At 45.1% G+C, this 21,796-nt stretch overlaps 1 protein-coding gene across 1 annotated transcript in view; it reads right to left on the bottom strand.

Moving 5' to 3' along the window:
• The window catches only part of GK5 (glycerol kinase 5), a 98,035-nt gene extending 78,986 nt beyond the window's left edge, over window positions 1-19,049 (bottom strand). The window contains exons 1-2 of the mRNA XM_030215806.1: window positions 18,819-19,049; window positions 445-538 (exon numbers count right to left, since the gene is read on the bottom strand). Of these exons, the coding sequence (XP_030071666.1) occupies window positions 445-538; window positions 18,819-18,950 (226 nt within the window). The 5' untranslated portion in view covers window positions 18,951-19,049. The remainder of the gene's footprint in view (window positions 1-444; window positions 539-18,818) is intronic.
• Window positions 19,050-21,796: the final 2,747 nt, after the last annotated feature.

The raw sequence follows: 21,796 nt of genomic DNA on the forward strand, positions 1-21,796 counted from the left end.
CAATGCTCAGGCCTAAAGAGCTGTGGGGGAAAAAAAAAGAAAGAAAACTTGGGCCAAAAAAATACTAAGATCTAACAGGTAAATGCACTGAAAATAAAGTATTGAGAAAAATAACCAAAGTGGTAAAACCCATATGGGAAGGCACCCGGGGGGGGGGGGGGGGGTTTAGAATATCACACTCAGGGGAGACTGCAAAGATGAGTCCTCCTAGCGCCATGAAAAAGAAGAGACTGATGGACCCACGCTCCCGTGTCAGTCAGGAAGGCACTCGCACGGTGGGATGCTGCTAGAACTTGCTTAAAGCAATATGTGCTAGGAAACATCCGCACCAGGCTCTGTCGGTTGATATCACCCACATGTTAGAATACAACTGGCCTGCTTGTCCTCAGAGAAAACAAAATACATACCACATGCATTTATGTGAAAAATAAATAGTATGATTACCTTGTACTGCTTCTTTTATTACTGAAACAAACTGACTCCACAGAACATCAGGGTCTATTTCTACCCAGCCATGATGTGGGTAAAGCGATTCTACCTGTTTACAGAAACACATATAACATTAACACCTATTATCCATGAAGGTAAGAGGTACAAATAGTGTTACCTAAGAGATGATTGTGGAAACCAAAGTATTTCTCCTCTTGCGGTATTTTCAAAAAGATGCATTTTATAGTACAGTGCACCTGGAGAAGTGTATGCAGTCAGCTACTGCTTCATATCTACACTAGCTACCACATGACATCTAAGCAGGCTAAGAAGTACAACAAATAAACAATGAGGCATCTAGACTAAGTAAATAAACATGGGGAAAAAACATTTAGAACATGATGCTGAATTCAGCATTATCAAAATAAAAGTAGAGGGTGGACAATGGGCACTCCAACACAGGAACTGATGCATACAAGTTGCTTTATTAGGTGTCAGTACAGCAGGACCTGACACGGGTTGTGCTGGATGTCTTTATGTCATTCTAAATGGAGTCTTTTGGATAGCTTTATAATTTATCCGTTCAAATATATTGTGACCCCTGAGGCAGGCGTTTTATCACGCCGAAACACGGAGCACCTAATAAAGCAACTTTTAAGCATCAGTTCCTGTGTTGGAGTGTCCATTGTCCACCCTCTACTCTTATTTTGATTGGACTCTTTACGTGGAGATTCTTCCTGTTTGTTTGTTGTTCCTGAATTTAGCATTATTTCAGTCCACAATGTTTTTGCACACTTACAATGCTGCTAAATAGAAGCCACTATTTAAATTGTTCCCTTAGTTTTTAAGTTATAAATACCTATACTAAAACTGATTTTTCAGCATACCACACCAGAATTACACTGAATCCCAATGACTGCAACCTTGATCTAGAAGTCACTATTAGGATACTCTCTGTTGTATCTACAATCCTAATCACATAATACCAGCACAAATAGGTTTACTACAAATCTGATGACAGATACTGTAATGTTTGAAACACCTGAAAAAAAATACCTTTTTAAAAAAGATATCACTGCGCTTAGTAAGGGTGGATACAGGGGTAGTCTTATTGTTCAATATTAGTTTTTTTTTTCCTGTTCTTTTTAAGACTCTGTCATACAATAAATTCTATAACTCATACAAACAATTACAATCAATGTAGATTTAATTACAATGAGCTTAACAGTTACAAAATTACAGATATCAAACATAAATGGCAAGAGGCGTACTCACTCGCAAATGCGCAGTAGAGACTCTCTCTGTCCCGCCCCGTATCAATACGTGATGACGGGGGCGGGACAGAGAGGCAACCTGCGCACCTGCGAGTGAGGGAACCGCCGTCGCCACCACTCCCCCCACCCACAGTCGCTGCCGCCCCACCCACCACCCGGCCCGGGTACCGGGCTTCACTATTCAAACCGCCGGAACGCAGCACACAGCTCATCTGAGCTGCTGTTGGCCTTCCTTACCTGCCTGTGTCCCGCCCTCGCTGACGTTACGTCACACGAGGGCGGAACACACGCAGAGAAGAAGGAAGGCTGACGGCAGCTCAGATGAGCTGTGTGCTGCGTTCCGGCGGTTTGAATAGTGAAGCCAAGTACCCGGCCCGGGTGGAGGGGTGGCGGACAGGACTCTGGGGAGGGGCGGCGGTGACCTATCCGGGGGGGGGGGGGCTTTCAAACCCCCCCTTCCTTTACTAGCCCCTTTTTACGGGCTCAACGGCTAGTTCTACATAAAAGAAATGTTGTACATTAATATCAGATATTAAAGGGTCGTCAAAAAGTTAAAACAGCACTTTTAAGTTCAAATGTCTTGTTATTTCCATTTAAAAACAAAAGTAAAATTTTAAAAAAGTAATAAACTGTCTTTGCCTACAAAAAAGTTTGGCATCTTGTAATTAAATCAAACTAATAATTGTTCAAAAAAATTACAAATAACACCCTTTATTCAGTCCAGGACCTCTCACAATGGCCTTAAAAGCTATACAATACACTCTCAGAACATTTTTTTCACTATTCAAGAAATGCCTTATACTGTGATCTGGTGCAAGACATACAGAACTATATTGTGGGTTTTATATATTTTTTTATTTTTCTCATAGATGCTGTCACATTTCTATTTTCAACAAATTAAAAAAACTGTAATACAAATTAAGTGTGCTTACCCTTCCTCCTGATCTAAAAACCCTCCCTCCCCACCCACTATCCTAAACTCTAATCCACTTGCTATTTCCCTCAGTCCCTTTCCTCTCCTACCTTACTTCCACATGCCCTTCTGCCGGGTATCAAGTGCAGTAGACCAATACCAGGAAATTTTTCAAAACTCATGGCTGCTTCCAAATTTCTCCAATAGTATTACACAACTTCAGACATAAACAGGAAATAGGTAAATTTTGCCAGATATTCACAGCTTCCCAAACCCTACAATGTCCCAAGGTAAAATAGCAAGCTCAGGTTTGAAATCCTGTTAATAATTTCTGAACAGGCTGACAGACACTTCAGCTTCAACATTAAATTTCAATAGTTAATTAATTTGTTTTAAAATCCACATTAAACATCAAGCTGAAAAACATTAAAAATGCATTAGATGTTGCATTAAACACCTAATATAGAAATTCAAATTAGGGGGTCGGGAGTGCAGCTTGTAGTTAACATGGCTTTCCCTAATACATGTTAACATGACACAAAGGGCAATTCTTTAAATGGTGCGCTATTCTATGATAGGGTTGGCAACTAGTTGATGCGAACACAACTAAATTGCCTAAAGAGTCAATTAGAACCAATAACTGTGCACTATCAACTGGCATTAACTGGCAATTTAGTTTTGAATGCGCATCTTGCTAAGCGCTATTCTATAAAGATCCACACGCAAATCTTACAGCATGAAACTGAAATGGGGTGTGGCCATGAGAGGGGCATTGACTAAATATGCACAAAGTAGTGCTGGATACTGGGGATCCATACCTAACTTACGCGCAAAGATTTACACCAGGTTTCAGTTAGTGTAAATCCTCATTCACAAAGATTGGTATGGAAATCAGCTCTCAGCACCAGTCTATAAACAGAACACAACTTGGAGCACCGTTTATAGAACAGCGCTCCACACAGATTATTTTTTGTATGCCCAAATTTGGGTGCCGTATACTGAATCTAGTCCATAATGGATAACAGCCACACCAGCACAGGTTCAACCAAGGGAAGTCTTGCCTTACCAATTTGCTTCTTTTCTTTGAGGTGTAAATAAACTTGTGGATACAGGTGAATCGGAAGATGTATTGTATCTAGATTTTCAGAAAGCTTTCAACAAAGTTCCTCATGAGATAGGAGAAAATGTACTTCTGTGGATTAGGAATTGGTTATTGGGGGTTATAGGGTTAAATGGCCATTTTTCTCAAAGGAGGAGATGAATAGTGGAATGCCGCAGGGATCTGTACTGGGACCAGTGCTATTTAACATATTTATAAATGATCTGAAAAACAGAATAAGTGAGGCGATTAAATTTGCAAATGACAAAAGTATTTAGAGTTGTCAAAACACATACAGACTGTGAAAACTGCAGGAAGACCTTAGGAAACTGGAAGACTGGGCATCCAAATGGCAGATGAAATTTAATGTGGACAAATGCTAGGGTCTACCTTAGGAGTCAGAACCCAAGAAAAAGATCTAGGTGTCATTGTAGGCAATATGCTGAAATCTTCTGCCCAGTATGCAGCGGCATAAAAAAAACAAACAGGATGCTAGGAATTATTAGGAAAGGGGTGCAAAATAAGACTAAGAATATTATAATGCCTCTTTATTGCTCCATGGTGCAACCTCACCTTGAATACTGAGTTCAATTCTGGTTGCCATATCTCAAAAAAATATATAGTGGAATTAGAAAAGGTTCAAAGAAGAGCAACCAAACTGACAAAGGGGATGAACTCCTCCCATATGAAGAAAGGCTAAATATATTAGGACTCTTCAGCTTGGGGAAAAAGACAGCTGGGGGGGGGGGAGGATATAATTGTGGTCTATAAAATCATGAGCTAATGTAGAACAGGTAGAAGTGAATCAATTTTTCACTCTTTCAAAAAGTACAAGGACCAGGGAACACTCAATGAAATTACATTGAAATACTTTAAAATAGCTAAGCTCTGGAACTCGCTACCAGAGGATGTGGTGGCAGTTAGTGTCTCTGGGTTTAAAAAAAGGTTTGGACAAGTTGCTGGAGGAAAAGCCTATAGTCTGTTATTGAAATGGACATGGGAGAAGCCACTGCTTGCCCCGGGATTGGTAGTATGGAATATTGCTACTAACTGAGTTTCTTCGAGATACTTGTGATCTGGTTTGGTCACTGTTGGATTCAGGTTACTGGGCTAGATGGATCATTGGTCTGACCCAGTATGGCTATTCTTAAGTTCTTATCAAAGGTGCTTCAGTGAATGTATATATTTAAACATTTAGCATCAGCCCTATCACTAAAGTTCAAGGCAAGGTACAAAGAAAGATTGAACATGCTTATAATTATCATATAACGCAATACAACAAAAACTTAAAGGAATATAAAATATAAGTAGCTTTAAAAATATGCCCATCTTGCTACGTTAACTGCTTTGATCTGCTGAGTTAGCAAAGGTGGTATATCAAATACCAATAAACTAAACAAAAAATATTCATTAAAATATATATACATAAAATGCATCTTCAAATGCCTGCTAAAACAACATAAGTCTTGGGCCCCTTACAGAATATCACCACATTCTGCATTGAACATAACTAAAAATGAAGGGCATTCCATAAATGGGCATACAATTAACACAACTATGTTTGTATTAAATGCCATTTTCCAGTCACCAAAGATAGGACAACTAAAGTATCATACAAGGAAGAACTTAAGAGACCAAGAGAAGAATACAGACGACACAGAAAAGGGAGGAGGGTAAGCAGTATTGCCGTAATTTAAAAATAAAAAGCAATATCTTATATTTAACCAAAACTATGGGAAGCCACTGAAAGTGAGCTGAAATAGGAGTCACATACACAAATCGAGGTTGGCCAAGCAATAAATATATAAACTGTTTTGGTTGTACTATAGAAAGGCAGTAGATCAAATGCATGACACTTGACCCATAACCTAGCAGCAGTATTCTGTGCCAATAGAGGTATTTTTAAACACAGACATCAGCAAACCCTGATAAATAAGGTTACAATCACTGAAACAGGACATGAGGGGCATCTAAAAAAACAGTATGAAAATCACCATGTTACAAACAGGGACACAACCTATGCAACATTTCATTCAAAACAACAACAAAAAATGATCAAACTACAACACTGATTGGTTTAACTAATGTCCAGTACTGATCCAACAAAACAAGGTACAAAACCTCAGACTTTACTGGTACTTCAACCCCCTGTAAAGATAATTCTGGTGTGCTGCAGTACTAATTATGCCCTCAATCCACCCATGAGGTTGGTGTGTTTGTTTTTTTCCAAGTTAGCTGGCTGACTGAGCATGGTTTGCAACTTGAGCCAAGACATGCAACATTAGGCAACTTAGAAAAAGGGGCATACAACATGATACCATTGTGATAGGGTACAAGTCCCATCATAAGGCAGTAGAAACCCCCAACCCCAAATAAATATCATACAGAAGGACAACCTGGATTTAGTCCCCACTAACAGTTAGGGTGAACATCTGGAACCCTGCTTCGGCAGTTGTAGCTAGACAGGAAATGTTACATGGGAGGTGGGAAGGTAGGATTAACCCAATCAAACGTTATTTGGATAATTCCCTGAGCATTGATAGTGAAAGCACTCAGAATCTGAACTGCATTCTAATTAGCATACAATTTGCATAGGCAAATGAAACCAATCCAGAATGATTGCACCAATACCAAAGAAACATAAGTGTGACAACAGCTGAGGACACGTCGATAAAACAAAACAAAACAAAAAGCATAAACCATGACCCCCTGTCCCCTATGGCAACAACCATTACCTCCTGTTAGCAGCACAGCTACCTTCTCCAAAGTACTGGAACTACTGTGGACAGTAACCATGGAGGTTCTAAAGTTACTGTGGGTTAATGTTTGCTACGATACTCATTAATTGCAAAAGATTAACAACCAAGGGGTAAAATATAGGATGATCTCTATCCAGTATTTGACTTTGACAAAGCTCAAGGTTAAAAACTACAAAAAAGCAAATATTGCAGTTTAATTACAGTTCCAAGCGGGGCCATAAAAATGTTGAATAGCATTGGTGCCAAGATCGAACCCTGTGGGACCCCACAAGTAACAGAATGTGCTCATGAGAGAATGGTGCCAAAGTGTCCGAGTTCTATTTATTAAATATGATATAAATGATGAATAAACTAACTTTAAAACATCTATTTCCTCCCAATGGTGAAGTAGAAGTGAATGGTTTACCAAATCAAGGCAGTAAGTAAATAGACTAGCTTGTCCACAACCACAAAGCTACTATCCACCACAGAAAAGAACAAAAATGTGTAGCCAATAAAGGTAAAATCATAAGCTTATTTTCTGCTTTAAACAAAAAAAATAAGAACTAGAAAAAAATCTCTTCAGTTAAATATTACATCAGCTTTATAAAACAAAAAGACTGCATTGTGAGTAGAACCAACAAAGTACTAAAAGTATTGCAACAGGCATTTCTTTCCGGGAGTATTTCCGGTTTTAGCTAGCCTCCAATGGCTTCTAATTGTAAAGTTTTTCTATATAAATTTTACGGCCTTATATAAAATGGATCTAAATAAGTCTAAGCTCTACACACCTACTCATTAGATCGGAGAATTGATTTCCATCTTTTCTTTCCTTCAGAGAATATAGGCGTGTTACATAAGGCAGCACAATAAACGTGTGGGCTTTAACACTTCTTTGGAAATCATCCTAGACAGCTTGGTAGAAAAAAATGGGTTTAGAAATCTCTGAAGACAATTTATTTGATAGTCAAGCTTTTTACAGTTTTGGTGATTTAAGATTGTCATGATTTATTAGTACGGTATTGGTTGGTATAAAGATATAAGAAATTGTACTACAAGAGACTATTACTACTACAGTGTGAAGTTGGTACACACTTTAAATGACTCGTGGCTATTACTATTGCAAGAAGGGGCTTCTACCAAGTATTGAGGTTTGTTTAATTTAGTCTCCAATTTGATGTTCACCTTTGATCAAACTGCATAAACAGCAAAGTCATAATACATAAATATAAGATTACAGCAGCACGGGAAAATTAGGTTCTTACTTTGGTAATTTTCTTTCCTTTAGTCATAGCAGATGAAGCCATTACGTATGGGTTATGTCCATCAACCAGCAGGGGAGATAGAGAGCACTCAAACTTTCACAGTGCCCTCTTGGCCAGCTAGCTCCACTGCCTCTTCAGTATTTGAAGCTTCCAAAGCAGTATGGCAAACCGCAATGGCAATCACAAGAGCTTTCCTCACAGCGAACGATGGCCCATCACAAGGGCATGAACTCATAAAGGAGGGAATGCACATCCTCCTGGAGGGAATAAACTCATCCTCCATATTGTATAAGTGGAGGGGAACACACGCGCCTCCTGGAGGGAATCACACATCCTCCCAACACACTGGAGGGAATGAACTCATCCTCCTATTTATAGAACTGGAGGGGAACACACGCGCCTCCTGGAAAGAATCAACACATCCTCCCCAAAAAAAAACATGCTGGAGGGAATGAACACATCCTCCTAAATTTAAACTGAACATGAATCCTGAAGATTGTTTTCCAACTTTCTCCCAAGGAAGGAACTTCAGGAAATTAGAACAGAACCTGAAAAACAGATTCACAGCATACAGACAATCATACAGGGAGGGCTCATTGCTTCATCTGCTATGACTAAAGGAAAGAAAATTACCAAGGTAAGAACCTAATTTTCCCTTCCTTGTCATCAAGCAGATGAAGCCATTACTTATGGGATGTAACAAAGCAATCCCTAGATAGGGTGGGAACAAGCCACACCACGCGCTAGCACTTGTGCTCACAAACGCGCATCCCTCCTGGCAGCCACATCCAGCTGTAATGTCGGGCAAAGGAGAGCTTAGAAGCCCATGTTGCTGCACTGCATATCTCTTGAAGAGAGAGTGCTCCAGTTTCAGCCCAAGAGGAAGAAATCGCTCTAGTAGAATGTGCCTTAAAGGCTACAGGCAGAACCCTGCGGCCAGCAGATAAGCTGAAAAGATAGTTTCTTTGAGCCAGCGGGCATAGTGGCTTTAGACGCTGGAGACCCTCTGCGAGAACCGGATAGCAAAACAAACAGATGATCAGAAGTCCTGAAAGAGTTAGTAACTCGCAGATACTGCACTAGAGTCCTGCGCACATCCAAAAGGTGCAGCTGCCCAAAAGATTCTGGAAACTCTTCCTCTGAAAAAGAGGGCAGAAAATAGGTTGGTTAAGTGAAAGGCTGAAACCACCTTAGCATAAGGAAGGCATGGTCCGAACCGTGACTCCGGACTCTGAAAATTGCAAGAATGGGTCTCTACAGGACAGCGCCTGGAGCTCTGACACCCGTCTCGCCGAGGTAATGGCCACCAGAAAAACGGCCTTCAGTGTCAAGTCTTTCTCCGATGCTCGCCGAAGCGGCTCAAAAGGAGATGCCTGCAGGGTTTTCAAAACTAGCCCCAGGTTCCAAGCTGGACAGGGTGCTCGCACTGGAGGTCGGAGCCGAAGCACCCCTCTAAGAAACCGTGCCACATCTGGGTGAGCAGCCAAAGACACGCCTACCACCTTACCACGAAGGGAGGCCAACGCTGCCACCTGCAACCCGCAGGGAATTATAGGCCAAAACCTTTTGTACACCTTCCTGCAAAAAGTCCAGAATCGGCGAGACAGGAGCCCGCATTGGAACAATGGCTCTGGAAGCACACCAAGACTCAAACAGGCACCCAAATCCTGGCATAACCACGGAAGTGGACCGCTTGCGGGCTTGCAGGAGAGTGGAAATAACTTTATTGGAATAACCTTTATCCCTCAATTGCGCCCTCTCAATAGCCATGCCGTAAGACCAAAGCGGCCGGCGTCCTCCATGGCTACCGGTCCCTGAGGTCAACAGGTTCGGTACCAGAGGTAACGGCAGAGGAGCCTCCAGGAGCATCTGTCGGGAGGTCTGAATACCAAGGTCTCCTTGGCCATCCGGGGCGATGAGGACACTTCTCCTTGGGTGCAGCCGAATCCGCAAGAGCAGGCGCCCTATCAAGGGCCATGGGGGAAACACCTAAGTAGACTCGGAGGCCAGGGTTGAGCCAAGGCATCCAACCACGCCGAGCGAGGATCTCTCCGTCTGCTGCAAGAAGCACGGGACTTTGGTATTGGCATTTGGTCGCCATTAGATCCATCACGGGCTTGCCCCATTTGGCACAGATCTGCAGGAATACTTCGTCTGCCAGATTCCATTCTGCTGGATCGATCTGATGCCTGCTCAGATAATCGGCCTGCACATTGCTCTGACCTGCAATATGAGCTGCCGACAGACACTGAGATGCAGCTCGCCAAGTGGCAAATCAGTTCGGCCTGCGCGGCTAGTGCTCTGCACCTTGTTCCGCCTTGTCGATTTATATAGGCCACCGTTGTCGTGTTGTCCGACATCACTCTGACAGCCAATCCTTCCAGGGTCACTTGAAAGGCCAGAAGCGCCTGAAACACCGCTTTCAACTCTAGGCGGTTGATGGACCACTCCGACTCCTCGGGTGTCCATAGACCCTGGGCATGCTCCCCCTTGCAGTGTGCGCCCCAGCCCTTCAGGCTGGCATCTGTTACCACTAGGCACCAAACGGGGAGCGTCAGCGGCATTCCTCGCCACAGCATGCTGTCCGAGAGCCACCACTCCATGCTGAGACAGGCCGCAGGGAGCCAAGTAAGTCTGCATTGGTAATCCTGAGAAATAGGAGACCATCTCCGGAAGTAGGGAATAACTGTAGAGGTCTCAGGTGCGCTCTCGCCCAGGGTACCACTTCCATCGTGGCTGTCATCGATCCCAGCAGCTGGACAATGTCCCAAGCTCGCGGGCGGGGCATCCTCAGGAGCAGACGGACCTGATTCTGAAGCTTGCACCGCCTTAGCTCGGGTAGGAACACATAGCCCGAGACTGTGTCGAACCTGGCCCCCAAAAACTCTAGAGATTGTGAAGGGGACAGGTGACATTTGGCCATATTGATGACCCAGCCTAGAGATTGCAGTACTGAGACCACTCTGGCTGTAGCTTGTAAGCTCTCTGTTGCAGAGTCTGCTCTGATGAGCCAGTCGTCTAGGTACGGGTGAACCCTGATACCTTCTCGCCTGAGAAAAGCAGCTACTACCACCATTACCTTCGAAAACGTTCGAGGAGCTGTGGCGAGGCCAAAAGGCAAGGCCCTGAACTGGAAATGTTTTCCCAACACCGCAAACCTCAGAAACTTCTGGTGCGGGGGCCAAATCGGTATGTGCAAGTAAGCTTCTTTCAGGTCTACAGACGTGAGAAACTCTCCTGGCTGAACCGCCGCAATGACGGAGCGCAGGGATTCCATGTGGAAATGCCGCACTCTCAGGGACTTGTTCACTTCTTTTAAGTCCAGAATAGGGCGAAAGGACCCACCTTTTCGTGGCACCACAAAGTAGATTGAGTATCGGCCGCAGCCTTGCTCGGCGGGAGGCACCAGGGTCACTGCCCCTAACTGAATCAGACCTTGTAAAGTCTCCTCCACCGCCGCCCGTTTGACGGCAGAACCGCATCGGGACTCCAGAAACACGTCTCTTACTGGGGCGTTGAATTCTATTCTGTATCCATCTCTGATCAGGTCCAGAACCCACTGATCTGAGGAAATCTTGGCCCACTCCTCGACAAAGAGGGAAAGCCATCCTCCCATGACAGGCATCGAGGAGAGGGCCGGCGCACCATCATTGAGAGGGTCGCCCCTGAACTCCTGGTCTTGAGCCACCGGCTGCGGAACGCTTGTCCGAGCGAAAGGAGTTCCTCTGCTGACCACGGGCACGTGAAGTGAACCCAGCAGAACACCGCGGGCGGTACCTTCTAGCTTCACGGAAGCGAGGTCTGTACGAGGAGTGGACCTCCTGGCCCTTAGAGGAAGGCCTCTGCCTATCTTCGGGCAAGCGCTGGGGTTTTGGATCACCCAGGCCTTTCACAATTTTCTCTAACTCCTCACCAAATAGGAGAAGTCCTTGAAAAGGCAACTTCACCAACCTTTGCTTAGAGGCCATGTCCGCTGCCCAGTGTCGTAGCCACAGACGACGGCGAGCCGCCACTGCTACTGCCATTTGTTTAGCCAAAGCTCTGACAAGGTCATAAAGGGCATCAGCCAGAAAGGACAAGACCACCTCCATCCGCGGAGCCACATCCAAGAAGGGCTCCGCTCCATCTCCGGGCTGAGCCACTGCCTGTTGCAGCCAAGCTAGGCAGGCTCTCACAGCATAACAGCTGCATGCAGACGCCCGAACAGTGAGACCTGCAATTTCAAAGGACCGTTTCAACGCTGTTTCCAGCCTACGGTCTTGAACATCCTTCAGGGCAACACCTCCTTCAACAGGGAGGGTAGTTCTCTTTGTCACCGCAGTGACTAGGGCATCCACTGTAGGCATTTGAAAACGAGCCATATGTCCCTCACGCAGAGGGTATAACTGCCCCATAGCCCTGGAAACTCTCAAAGGTCCCTCGGGGTCAGCCCACTGAGCCGAAACAAGCTCTAGGATGGAGTCATGCAAAGGGAAGGCCCGAGCAGCTTTCTTGGTACTAGCCATCCTGGGATTACCCGAGGAGGCCATGCCACTGTCAGGATCTTCAATCGAGAGGGCCTGCAGGGTATCTGAAATAAGCGCTGGCAGCTCATCACGGTGGAAAATCCTCACCAGCGGAGGGATCATCCAGATCCTGTGGTAAATCCGCACCTGACTCTGGTTCCTCAGACCAAGAACGTCTGTCAGAGTTCTCCGAATCCTCACACCCCGACCACGGGGGGGGGGGGGGGGGGGGGGGGGGGGGGGGGGGGGGGGAAGGTGCACCACAATCTGAAGGGGAATTAACCCTTCTGCGCTTATCTTTAGGCCAAGCATCCGGGAAAAAAGCCTCACTGGGCAGTCCCAGGCCAGAATCCATCGGGGGGGCAATCAGAGGAGCCTCAGGCGACCCTTGCGGAAGGGCTCTTTTCATCATGTATGCTTTATGCAGCAAAAGCACAAAATCCGGGGAGAAAATCTCACCCTGGGCACCCAAATCCTGTCCGGTGCTAGCCACTCCTGAAATAACCTCATCTCGAGGTGCCCCACCCGGCTCAGGTCTCTCCGTGTCCACGGAGGCCGCGCCATGCGGTGTAAGCAAAATGGCGCCCGCTGCCAGCTCAGAGCGGGAAGAAACATCGCTCGCCATGCTCGGGCCGGCTCCTATGCCAATACAGCACGATTTACAGAGCCCTGCTGCTGATTTGCGCTTGCCACAAGTGGAACAGCGCTTTACATTGTCCGCAGCCATCGCTGAAAAACGGCGGTAAAATCCAAAATGGCGGTTTGCGCCAAAATCGCCCCGATCGCGGGCCCACCCCGGAGGAGTTGGAAAACACTCTTACCTCAAAGGATCTAGTGTACAACTACGATCCTGCTGAAAATCAGGTCAAAAACCTCTGTTTCAGCGTCTCTGCGTTTAAAAACGCGACGCAACTTTTTTTTTTTTTTAAAGCTGTGAGGAAAGCAGAGGTATTGAAGACTCCGGAGGCTCAGATGAGTGGGAAAGGCAGGGAAAGGGCGAACCTATATGCCTGCATCCACTGTTGGTGGGTAAGGACAGGGAAAGCAATGCAATATGTCCATATCCACGGAGGTATGGGTAAGGCAGGGAAAGGGCTAACCTATGTGCCTTTAAAGTGAAGCTGCTATAGCCTCCAACACCCCGGTTAACAACTGGCAAGCCAGGAACCACCTCCCGGCAGATTTTTCTGGAGCTCGAACAAGCTGCAGCCACCCTGCTAAGGGAGATAGAGAATACTGAAGAGGCAGTGGAGCTAGCTGGCCAAGAGGGCACTGTGAAAGTTTGAGTGCTCTCTATCTCCCCTGCTGGTTGATGGACATAACCCAGACGTAATGGCTTCATCTGCTTGATGACAAGGAAAATTCAAACTTTTCTCAGTGTTAGTAGTGGTACTTTTAAGTTTTCTGTATTTTGTAGCTCTTTATGGAAAAGATTCCACAATCTTGGGGGGCATATATTACTCCTGAGGGATTACTGCATTTGCTATGTGGAATTCTGTGCCGGGAACAGCATAGACTGCTTTTCTCCTCAAAGATCATGCTGAAAAAGATGGAGGTGAATGGCTAAACATCAAACCATATCCTACCTCTCTGCTGTCCTAGGCCCAACTGTTCGTTTGAATCAAGCAGCTGTAGGGAGGCCTGCATGGTTCAAATAAGCAATCATGCCTAGGATGGCAGAAGAGGAGGATGCAGCTCAATGTGCAACTGCTCATCATCATCTCTTGCCACACAACAGGAAAGGCAGGAAAGGGAAAAGGCTGAGGTACTATGGAGGGTGGAGAAGAGGTGGCAGCATGTGCCTGGGAGATTGAGGACCACATGGGATTCATGATCTTGCTGGGAGTTAAAGGGAGAGAAAACTGGAGGACAGCAGGGAGGGCTGAGAGGAGGGAAAGGGTGGGGTGTATGTCATCCCTTATTAATGGGTGGGATTTTTCACAAAAAAAAATTACAAAGTATGCAGAATTTTAAAATATTATGAACAGAATTCCCCCAGGAGTGGTATATGAAAAGGCCATTCGCCATGACTCTTAACACCAAAATCCTGATGCTGCAAAGGCTTCAGTAGACTTGATGGAATGCATATTTTCCAGTCCTGCAAATAGGATGGCATCAAATCTTTCAAGCATTTAAATACAAGGCCGAGTATCTTGAATTTTGCTCACTTAAATACAGGGAATAAAAAAAGGTCCTCCTAATGGGATGCACATGAACCCTTAGGTCTGCCCCCGCAAGAGCCCAACAACTGTATTCGAATCAGTTAGACACCTGACAAGAAAATCTGTTAACTCTGCATATAAGGAATTACAGTTATCTAGTTTTAACATGTGAGTGTACAATCACATTCAGATTTTTATTCAGCAGAGAAGGAACATATTTGACAACACTGAAAAATTACAAAAGGTTGATTTCAGAACAGCAAATACTTGAACAAATTAAATCTAAACCTCAAATTATGTCTAAACTATAGATTGAAAAACTTAACTTCGGATATACAATTGTCAATACTAACAGACTGCATACAGCAAATCTTCCTTTTTTAGATACACAAAATGCTTCTGATTTTAATGGATTCGATTTCAACTAGTTTCTGGTCAACCAGACAGACCCTATCTTTCTCCAAGAAAAGGATGAGATGAGCCAGATCATCATCCTGATCACCATCAACAGTTTTTATTTCATTGTTACAGTGTATAAGTACATAAGTACATAAGTAGTGCCATACTGGGAAAGACCAAAGGTCCATCTAGCCCAGCATCCTGTCACCGACAGTGGCCAATCCAGGTCAAGGGCACCTGGCACGCTCCCCAAACGTAAAAACATTCCAGACAAGTTATACCTAAAAATGCGGAATTTTTCCAAGTCCATTTAATAGCGGTCTATGGACTTGTCCTTTAGGAATCTATCTAACCCCTTTTTAAACTCCGTCAAGCTAACCGCCCGTACCACGTTCTCCGGCAACGAATTCCAGAGTCTAATTACACGTTGGGTGAAGAAAAATTTTCTCCGATTCGTTTTAAATTTACCACACTGTAGCTTCAACTCATGCCCTCTAGTCCTAGTATTTTTGGATAGCGTGAACAGTCGCTTCACATCCACCCGATCCATTCCACTCATTATTTTATACACTTCTATCATATCTCCCCTCAGCCGTCTCTTCTCCAAGCTGAAAAGCCCTAGCCTTCTCAGCCTCTCTTCATAGGAAAGTCGTCCCATCCCCACTATCATTTTCGTCGCCCTTTGCTGTACCTTTTCCAATTCTACTATATCTTTTTTGAGATACGGAGACCAGTACTGAACACAATACTCCAGGTGCGGTCGCACCATGGAGCGATACAACGGCATTATAACATCCGCACACCTGGACTCCATACCCTTCCTAATAACACCCAACATTCTATTCGCTTTCCTAGCCGCAGCAGCACACTGAGCAGAAGGTTTCAGCGTATCATCGACGACGACACCCAGATCCCTTTCTTGATCCGTAACTCCTAACGCGGAACCTTGCAAGACGTAGCTATAATTCGGGTTCCTCTTACCCACATGCATCACTTTGCACTTGTCAACATTGAACTTCATCTGCCACTTGCACGCCCATTCTCCCAGTCTCGCAAGGTCCTCCTGTAATCGTTCACATTCCTCCTGCGACTTGACGACCCTGAATAATTTTGTGTCATCGGCGAATTTAATTACCTCACTAGTTATTCCCATCTCTAGGTCATTTATAAATACATTAAAAAGCAACGGACCCAGCACAGACCCCTGCGGGACCCCACTAACTACCCTCCTCCACTGAGAATACTGGCCACGCAATCCTACTCTCTGCTTCCTATCTTTCAACCAGTTCTTAATCCATAATAATACCCTACCTCCGATTCCATGACTCTGCAATTTCTTCAGGAGTCTTTCGTGCGGCACTTTGACAAACGCCTTCTGAAAATCCAGATATACAATATCAACCGGCTCCCCATTGTCCACATGTTTGCTTACCCCCTCAAAAAAATGCATTAGATTGGTGAGGCAAGACTTCCCTTCACTAAATCCGTGCTGACTTTGTCTCATCAGTCCATGTTTTTGTATATGCTCTGCAATTTTATTCTTAATAATAGCCTCCATCATCTTGCCCAGCACCGACGTCAGACTCACCGGTCTATAATTTCCCGGATCTCCTCTGGAACCCTTCTTAAAAATCGGAGTAACATTGGCTACCCTCCAGTCTTCCGGTACTACACTCGATTTTAGGGACAGATTGCATATTTCTAACAGTAGCTCCGCAAGTTCATTTTTTAGTTCTATTAATACTCTGGGATGAATACCATCAGGTCCCGGTGATTTACTACTCTTCAGCTTGCTGAACTGACCCATTACATCCTCCAAGGTTACAGAGAATTTGTTTAGTTTCTCCGACTCCCCCGCTTCAAATATTCTTTCCGGCACCGGTGTCCCCCCCAAATCCTCCTCGGTGAAGACCGTATTCATGCAGACAACATCCAATTGTTCTTTAAGATAGAGAATTCAATGAATGAAAGTATTCAGTTACTATGTTTATATCTCAAAACAATTAAGCAATGGATGAAATCAAACCAGCTTAGTCTGAATATGGCAAGAACACAGGCCACTGTCCTATGTGGTTCGATCCCAATTAATGTTCCAGATTCTTTCTTAATATCATCAAGATTGTGCTCAGCAAGAAAATTCGATCCTTGGGTGTTCTGATAGATTCATCGCTGAATATGAAATTGTAGATAGCCAAGATGATTAGTACTATCTTTTCCAAACCAAGACTTGTAAGAAGATTGAAGGATTATTTAACTTCTGAGAATTTTCTTCTAGTGATTCAAAGTATAATAATGACTCATTTTTATTACTGCAATGCATTACTGTTAGGTTCATCAAAATATGTTCTTCAATCACTACAAACAGCACAACGCCATAACACTTGTTCTGCTGGGAATGAACCGTTCCAAACATATTACACCCACTCTTGTCTCTCTGCACTGGTTGCCTATTGCTTACAGAGTGCAATATAAGATTCTGCTGTCAGTGTTTAAGGTGATAATCAATAAAATTCTCTGGTGATCCCAGCAGGTTTGCATATACATCAGCCCTCTAGGTCCTTAAGGTCTGCATCCTCTAAACTGCTCGATGTTCCCTCTTTCAATACTATTTTTCTAGATAAATACAGAAATTCAATCTTCCAATACTGCTGGACCTAAACTGTGGAACTCCTTGCCTGACCAGCTCCGAGCCTTACGCAATTTCGGCAAATTCAAATAAAAGTTCTAAAAACTCTTCTTTTCCAGCAAGCCTTTTGAGATCCCTTTTAAAGAGTAAAACTTTAACCTTTTGTACAATAATACAACAGTCTTGATTATGATGTATGTCTGAAAAATGTCTTTAGTATTGTGAATGTATATTGTTCCCTGCTCAGGATTGTATATGTGTGGGTTAAACACTTTTAAATAAATAAAGATAAATAAAATCCTTTCCAACTGCTGACTAATAACCACATAAAACACTGTCTCAAAGCCTGAGTGTCCAACTCCCTCTCTGTGCTGAGGACAGTTGGTTGCGTACTTAAACCAGCTGAACCCTTATGGACAGCTAACACTCTCAACAAAACTAAATCTGCAAACTCATCTAAGGTAGGAATTTGAGAACCTTTTCTCTATCCTACTACATTGTTCCATCAAGATATAGGCTAATCCATAAAGTTTCCTTTGGACAGTCTCCAGAAGCTACTAATTTAGAGGTGTAACACTCCTCCTTACACAATCCAATAGCAGCACAAGCCTTACATAAATTCTGGTAATAGAGTGAGACTTACACCACATCTGCTTTTTATTACTAACCTAGTACTCTAAACAATCTTACACCCTCATTATAACCAGGAAACCGAACCTAAGCAAAATCATTCACACAAGTGCTAAGTACACAGTCTTAGGTAAACACTATATCAATCCAAGCAGAGAATTCAAACCTAAAAGACACTTTCTGCAGCACTTCTTTCAATAGTTAGCCCTCTTTGAATGTTCCTATAATTATTTCATGCTGAACGAGTATAGTATGCATCCAGAATTGCATTTTGTCAACAAGATGTAAAAAATGTACAAGATTGTAAAGACTGCTATTATATATGAGAGCTGTTTTTTTTATTTTACTGTATCAACCTCCCAAAATGCCAATCAGTATATATGCCCACTTGTGACATCACACTGATAATTTATTACGACTAAAAGGCAACCACCTCTTGAGCACAATCAACCTAACCTGTTGAGCTATTTGAAAGACACTACTTATAATAATAAAATAACACACTCAGAACTCCTATTACGCATAGAGAATACAAAGTATTTAAACATTACATTACTGCATAGACTGAAACCCAGACCTTGCTCATTAACTTCAGCAGTGTCTTCCTATAAAAATAAAATTTGCAATGATCACACGTGTAAGACAATACAGTTAAAAAATAAAAGCCAAAATAAAGCCATCAGAAAGAAAACTAGACGACAGTATTACTGAACGTGTATGCTAAAAGCCAAACTCAAACCGGGGTTCAGCTTCCCCACAAAAAAACAGCTGTCTGTACCTTCCGCTCACTATATCCTCTGACCACAGCTGCCCTATCGTAGACGTGACCCCGAAGAACGGAACTGCCCACGTCCACCGCCAGCAGGAAGCCTCTCTCGGTGTACCCGTTCCTCAGGCCCTTCCCCGGCATAGCACCTGACACTTCCTCCGTGGTAGCAAACGAGCGCTTCAGCGTCGCTCGTCTTTACTTTTGAAAGAGGCTGGCTCGCTCGCCTTCCCACCCGCGGCATCGCATGATACAACGTCACTCGTTGCACGTGCTCGAGCAAGGAGGTTAGATTGAGAGCAGGAAACGGTATGAGTCAAAGAAGTTGGATGAAAACTGGAGAGATTGGGTGAGCTCAAGGAGATTCTATAGACAGGAGTGGAAGTGAGCCTACCGTAACCTAGGCCATTGTAAGCAAGGAAGCCAATTTGGTTAATCTCTATTTCCACTCCCCCCACGCAGCCGTCATTGCCATACACTCACAACAAAGCAAGCAAACCTATAAGCTGCTGCTTCCACGTTGTCGTTCTTTAGTGTTGGTCCGTCTGTAACTAATCTAAAACTGTTTCAGTTGGATAGGCAGTGCTTTGAAAGGCGGAGGGAAAAAAAATAACAATTGAATATCACTAAAAGAACTTCAAACATTATCTTAACGGGTAGAAACAGCAATTATAAACTCTGTAGTTTGTGCGTAGTTTTCGTCACTGATCTTCACAATATGAATGGCCAGATTCCAGTGAGGATATCCTGTTTCCTGATGCGTTCAACATACATAACTGTTGTAATCTGCCTTGGGAAGATGATGGAATATATTGAAATTAAATGGAAGTAGAAGTAAACTGTCCTTTGGGGCACATGGAATCACATGTTCCATATCATCAAGCTGATCAATCCATAGACTGGTGGGTTGTGTCCATCTACCAGCAGGTGGAGATAGAGAGCAAACTTTTGCCTCCCTATATGTGGTCATGTGCTGCCGGAAACTCCTCAGTATGTTCTCTATCTCAGCAGGTGGTGGTCACACACAGCAGCAGCTCTGGCTAGGCCTCCAAGCCTAATCCTTAGGTTTTGTTGAGGCCTGGGGTTGAGGGCTCTTTTGAGCAAGTGCAAACCTGGTGGTGCCAGGTCCCTCCTTTTCTCCCCCCTCCCGCTGGCTCCGTTTAAAAAAAAAAAAAAAAAAATTTAAACGTCTTTAAAGGCGTTTAATTCGACGTTTCTTTAAACGTTCATTGCAGCTACTCACTGGGACACCAGTTCGTTACAGCTCGGAGCGGCAAGCAGGTAATTTTACCTTTTTATAGCGGGCAGGGGGTTCCCCGATTCTTCTCCTCGTGGCATATGGCGTCGGAGGGCGAGGGCGCAAAGGGTCGCTCCCCGGATCGCTGGAGCGCTTCTAGAGGGGATGCGGGGGTTTTACAACCTGATTCGCCCTTGATGGGTGACAGTTTAGTGACCGATGAATGTCCTGGTCGTTCCTCCGGCGTGGCGGTTTTTTCCCGCCATAAACGCCCATCCCCCGCTCCTCGCCTCCGCCATCTTGGCCGGCCACGCGGCTCGGACGGCTTCTTCGTGGGCCGCCCTTGAGGTTGGAGACATTAATGCCATGAACGCCCTTAATTTGGGCGACGGCACAAAGCGGCTAAAGTTAAGCGCCGTTCTTCCCGCGCGGCTCCTTCGCGGAGTTTCGCGCCGGACGCCATTTTGGATGCGCAGCATGTCTCTCCCCCGCTATTGCGAGCGCCGGTTGAGAGTGCGTCTAGGGCTGTTGCCCAGGCTGCGGAAGTGCACTGTCTGGGGGGTTTCTCCCCCGAGTTTGTTTTGCTGCTGCATCAGGCTTTTCTCATGCTAAACGCTGCCCCTGCTCCCTCTTCTGATAAAGAGGTTGAGGTTCCCAGAGGTAAACGCCCTCGGGTTGATTTCCAGGCCTTGGAGGACTTTGTCTCCTCCGATGTAGATGAGGGCAGCGTGTCTGAGGTCTCCCAACGGTCCTTTGCGGATTCCTTGGAGGAGACGGATCCCCGCTCGGATGGAGCGGATGACCCCTCTGCAGCGCGGCTTTTTAGCCCAGAGGATTTGCCCAGCCTGTTGTTACAGGCCATGGACACTTTGAAGATTTCCTCTCCGGAGGACGTCTCTCCCTCAGCCCCTGTTGGCTCTGCCATTATGCTGGGGACGAAGCGCCCGCCTAGATCCTTCCACGTGCATGATGCCATGCACACCTTAATTGCGGCTCAATGGGATGTCCCGGAAACGAGCCTTAAAGTGGCTAGGGCTATGTCCCGCCTCTATCCTTTGGCTGTGAGTGAACGTGAGGCCTATCTGTGGCCTACCGTGGATTCTTTAATCACTGCGGTGACTAAGAAAACGGCGTTGCCGGTGGAAGGTGGCACGGCCCTAAAGGACGCCCAAGACAGAAGATTGGAGGCGGCCTTAAGGTCGTCCTTTGAGGCAGCTGCGTTAAGTTTGCAGGCCTCAGTTTGCGGCAACTATGTGGCCAGGGCGTGCCTGACTATGGTGCAGCGGGCTTCCCCCTCGGATCTTTCCTTGAGGGCTGATTGGCCGGCCCTGGAATCGGGCTTAGCCTATTTGGCAGACTTGCTGTATGATGTCTTGAGAGCCTCAGCTAAGGGCATGGCTCAGACAGTCTCTGCGCGGCGGTGGCTTTGGCTGAAACATTGGTCTGCTGACCACGCCTCTAAATCCCGCCTGGCTAGATTGCCTTTTAAAGGCAAGCTGCTCTTTGGGGTCGAGCTGGACAAAATCGTGACCGATCTCGGCACGTCTAAGGGCAAGAAATTACCAGAGGTCAGGGCTCGGGCTAGTACTCGTCCCGGTACCTCCAGAGGACGGTTGCTGGAAGCCCGTCGGTACCGCCCGGGCAAGTCGGGTTCCTCTGCCCCCTCTTCCTTCAAGAGGAATTTCTCCCCCAAGCAGCATTCCTTTCGCAGAGACCGCCGTCCCGGAGGTGCTCCCTCCGGTCCTCCCCCAGG

The sequence above is a fragment of the Microcaecilia unicolor genome, chromosome 10, assembly GCF_901765095.1.
Source record: "Microcaecilia unicolor chromosome 10, aMicUni1.1, whole genome shotgun sequence".
NCBI classification, from domain to species: Eukaryota; Metazoa; Chordata; class Amphibia; order Gymnophiona; family Siphonopidae; genus Microcaecilia; species Microcaecilia unicolor.